The 2,612-nt window shown below is 38.8% G+C and overlaps 1 protein-coding gene across 1 annotated transcript; it reads right to left on the bottom strand.

The window, feature by feature from the left end:
• Positions 1 to 226: 226 nt before the first annotated feature.
• Positions 227 to 1,976, bottom strand: LOC119787664 (THAP domain-containing protein 1 A-like). Its single transcript, XM_038291646.1, has 4 exons — positions 1,715 to 1,976; positions 1,288 to 1,384; positions 879 to 1,003; positions 227 to 345 (listed from the first exon to the last, which is right to left on the bottom strand). The coding sequence occupies exons 1-4, from the start codon at positions 1,941 to 1,943 to the stop codon at positions 227 to 229; spliced, it is 570 nt and encodes a 189-aa protein (XP_038147574.1). The 5' UTR covers positions 1,944 to 1,976.
• Between the last annotated feature and the right edge of the window lie 636 nt (positions 1,977 to 2,612).

The following is a 2,612-nucleotide window of genomic DNA, read 5'->3' as shown; positions in this document are numbered from 1 at the left end:
ATCTGAATGCAATATCCTTGTTGGTGAGTCCTAATCTGAGTTTCATGAGTACAGCCAAAAGATGATCCTCTAGGGTCAGAGAGCCACGGATGACCTCAACACTGTCCTTAATCGTCTGCAGGACCCAATTAAAGAGGGCACTGGTTAGACCTGTGAAAAACAGCACCTGTGCTGCTTTACACTGCAGTGACGCAAAAGAGAACTGTGCAGTCCCGAGCATTTCTTTTTATTGTTCATTCTCTGTTTTCAGTTTGTTGATGTCCTCACGCAGGTTATCACACTCTGTATGAAGTTGGCTGTACTTCAGCTGGAGGTCATCATGGACAGTCTTTGGGACCATACCTTCTGAAAAATAAATACAAATTTTACATTCTTATCTTTACAAAAAACAAATGGTTACATTCTCGGTGATCAGTCACACTGTGGGCAAATACCTGTTCGCAACAGATATGAACATTACTAACTGATTAATCACACTAGTACGGAAGAGGATAAGGGCCACTGGAAAAAAAAAAAGTTGACTGTTTTTTTTTTTTTCCGTATAGTATGGGAAAAAAGTCAGAATTCTGAGAATAAAGTCAGAATTCTGAGAATAAAGTCAGAATTCTGAGAAAAAAGTCAGAATTCTGTGATTAAAGTCAGAATTCTGACTTTAATCTCAGAATTCTGACTTTGTTCCCATGTTAAACTGAAATAAAATTTAAAAATCAGTTTACTTTTTTTTCAGTGGTCCTAAACCTCTTCTGTACACTAGTGACTATTCTATTCTGCAATAATTAATATGTTAACATTTAGGAACACACAGATCTACGTCCCTTTATAAAAATCCAAATGAGTTTGCAGGCCGTCTTGGTCAGGTTAGTAATAAGGTTTCATACCATTATATAGATCAGCACCAGCCTCTATTCCACACTCAGTTGGAGAGATGGAAGAGGGTGTACACTGATGTCCATCTTCTGGACACCTGCTGGGGGTTGCATCCCTTCTTCTTTTTCTCTTATATCTGAAACACACAGGAGAGAACAATCATTTAGTGCAAAAAAAACCCAAAAAAACAAAACAGTTCCACAGGTGTTATCTCCTAAATTCAAGTCCATGCAAATCACATGCTAAGTCATCCCAACTCTCCATATGAGATGTCTAATAAAAACTACATGCTCTGACCTTTAACCGGGGTAACCTATATAGCTACAATATATCAATATTTTTTCTTTGCACTTCCAGTCATACTATGTGGAGTCATGCTTGTAATCAGACAACAATCAAGCACACAGATGTGATACTTACCGCTCCAGTTTTGCAACACCGTCTTTGCCGGGCTGGATTGAGTATGGAAAGATAGACGGGACAAAGTCTGGGCTGTCGATGTCGTCTGATGCCTCTCCTGTACAAATAATGTATTGACGCAATCATCATCATCATCATCATCAACCTTTATTGCAGACACTAGTCAATCAATTGAAAAGACAGCACACACAGAGAAGTTTAGACCAGACAACCTGATGATGTTAATGATAAAACTTATGGCTGACCCGATGAGTTGCAACTTGATAAGACTGAATCAAGGTACATTAGCTTGTGTGCTAGTTATGCTCCAATGTGTTTTGTACGATTCATTAATCCCGTTTATATATGTAATACTTAATAATTGTATGTAAAACCATTGTTTGTAAAACCAGCGATGCCGTTTAGCTTTTTTATAGATAAGACTTACCTGATATAAAGTGATCGCTGCAGATTGATGCATTTTTAATCATCTGCTCGTTCCAATCGCTTCTTCTGATGGCTTGCAACCAAAGACGTCTCTTGTTTGCCTTGAAAGGGGTGCGAGTTGATGGGATTCGGTAAAACTTGCGCGTTTTATTGTTTTTATCAAAACGGTTCGTGCAACCGACAGCACAACAAGACATGTTAGCGGCTCTTTCTGCAGGCGACATGCGCATTGGTGCCGGAAGTGACGTAGAGTGACGTTGCCTGATAATCCCTCTATACAGAAGCATCTTAAAGTCTAGGTAAGATAAAGCAAGGAGGCTGGGGTGGACTCTGGATTTCTAGCTTTCAAAAAACCTACAAAATCAGCAATTGAGTGGATTCCTTCCCACTATCATCACAACCCCCACTCCCTTACAAGACCAACAATTCCCTTTAACAACCCCCTTTTAGAGACATAGACAGGTATAGGGTATTGCAGGATAAAAAAGATGCCAAACGACTCTGATTCCAAATTTTATCTTTTGTAAGCCAAAACAAGGCTTTGCTTTTGATCCACTCTATAAAGCCTCAAACTCAATGCTATTTCTGACTTTTTGAATTGAAAAAGCTTCCTGGATGGGAAGCAAAACCCCTTCTTACTTGAAAACAAAGTCCAGTCGATTGTTTTTTAACTTTTTTGGACAGGCATATGACATTTGGGTAAGCAATTTGTTTGTCCACAAACTATAAAAAGGTGGGTGCTAAGGGGTAAAGCCCTTCAAAATTTGATTTGTTTTGGTAATTGAAATGAGGTAAATGTCATCCGGAGGAGTTCTTCTGTTATTCTGAAATATTTACTGCAAATAAGCGGTTTTGTTGCAACATCCAAAACTTCCAAGGTAAGGGTACGTATAACAGTA

The sequence above is a fragment of the Cyprinodon tularosa genome, unplaced genomic scaffold (assembly GCF_016077235.1).
Source record: "Cyprinodon tularosa strain WSP-4 unplaced genomic scaffold, ASM1607723v1 ctg30, whole genome shotgun sequence".
NCBI lineage: Eukaryota > Metazoa > Chordata > Actinopteri > Cyprinodontiformes > Cyprinodontidae > Cyprinodon > Cyprinodon tularosa.
Note: the sequence above shows the minus strand (reverse complement) of the source record. Positions and strands in the feature narration are given on the sequence as shown.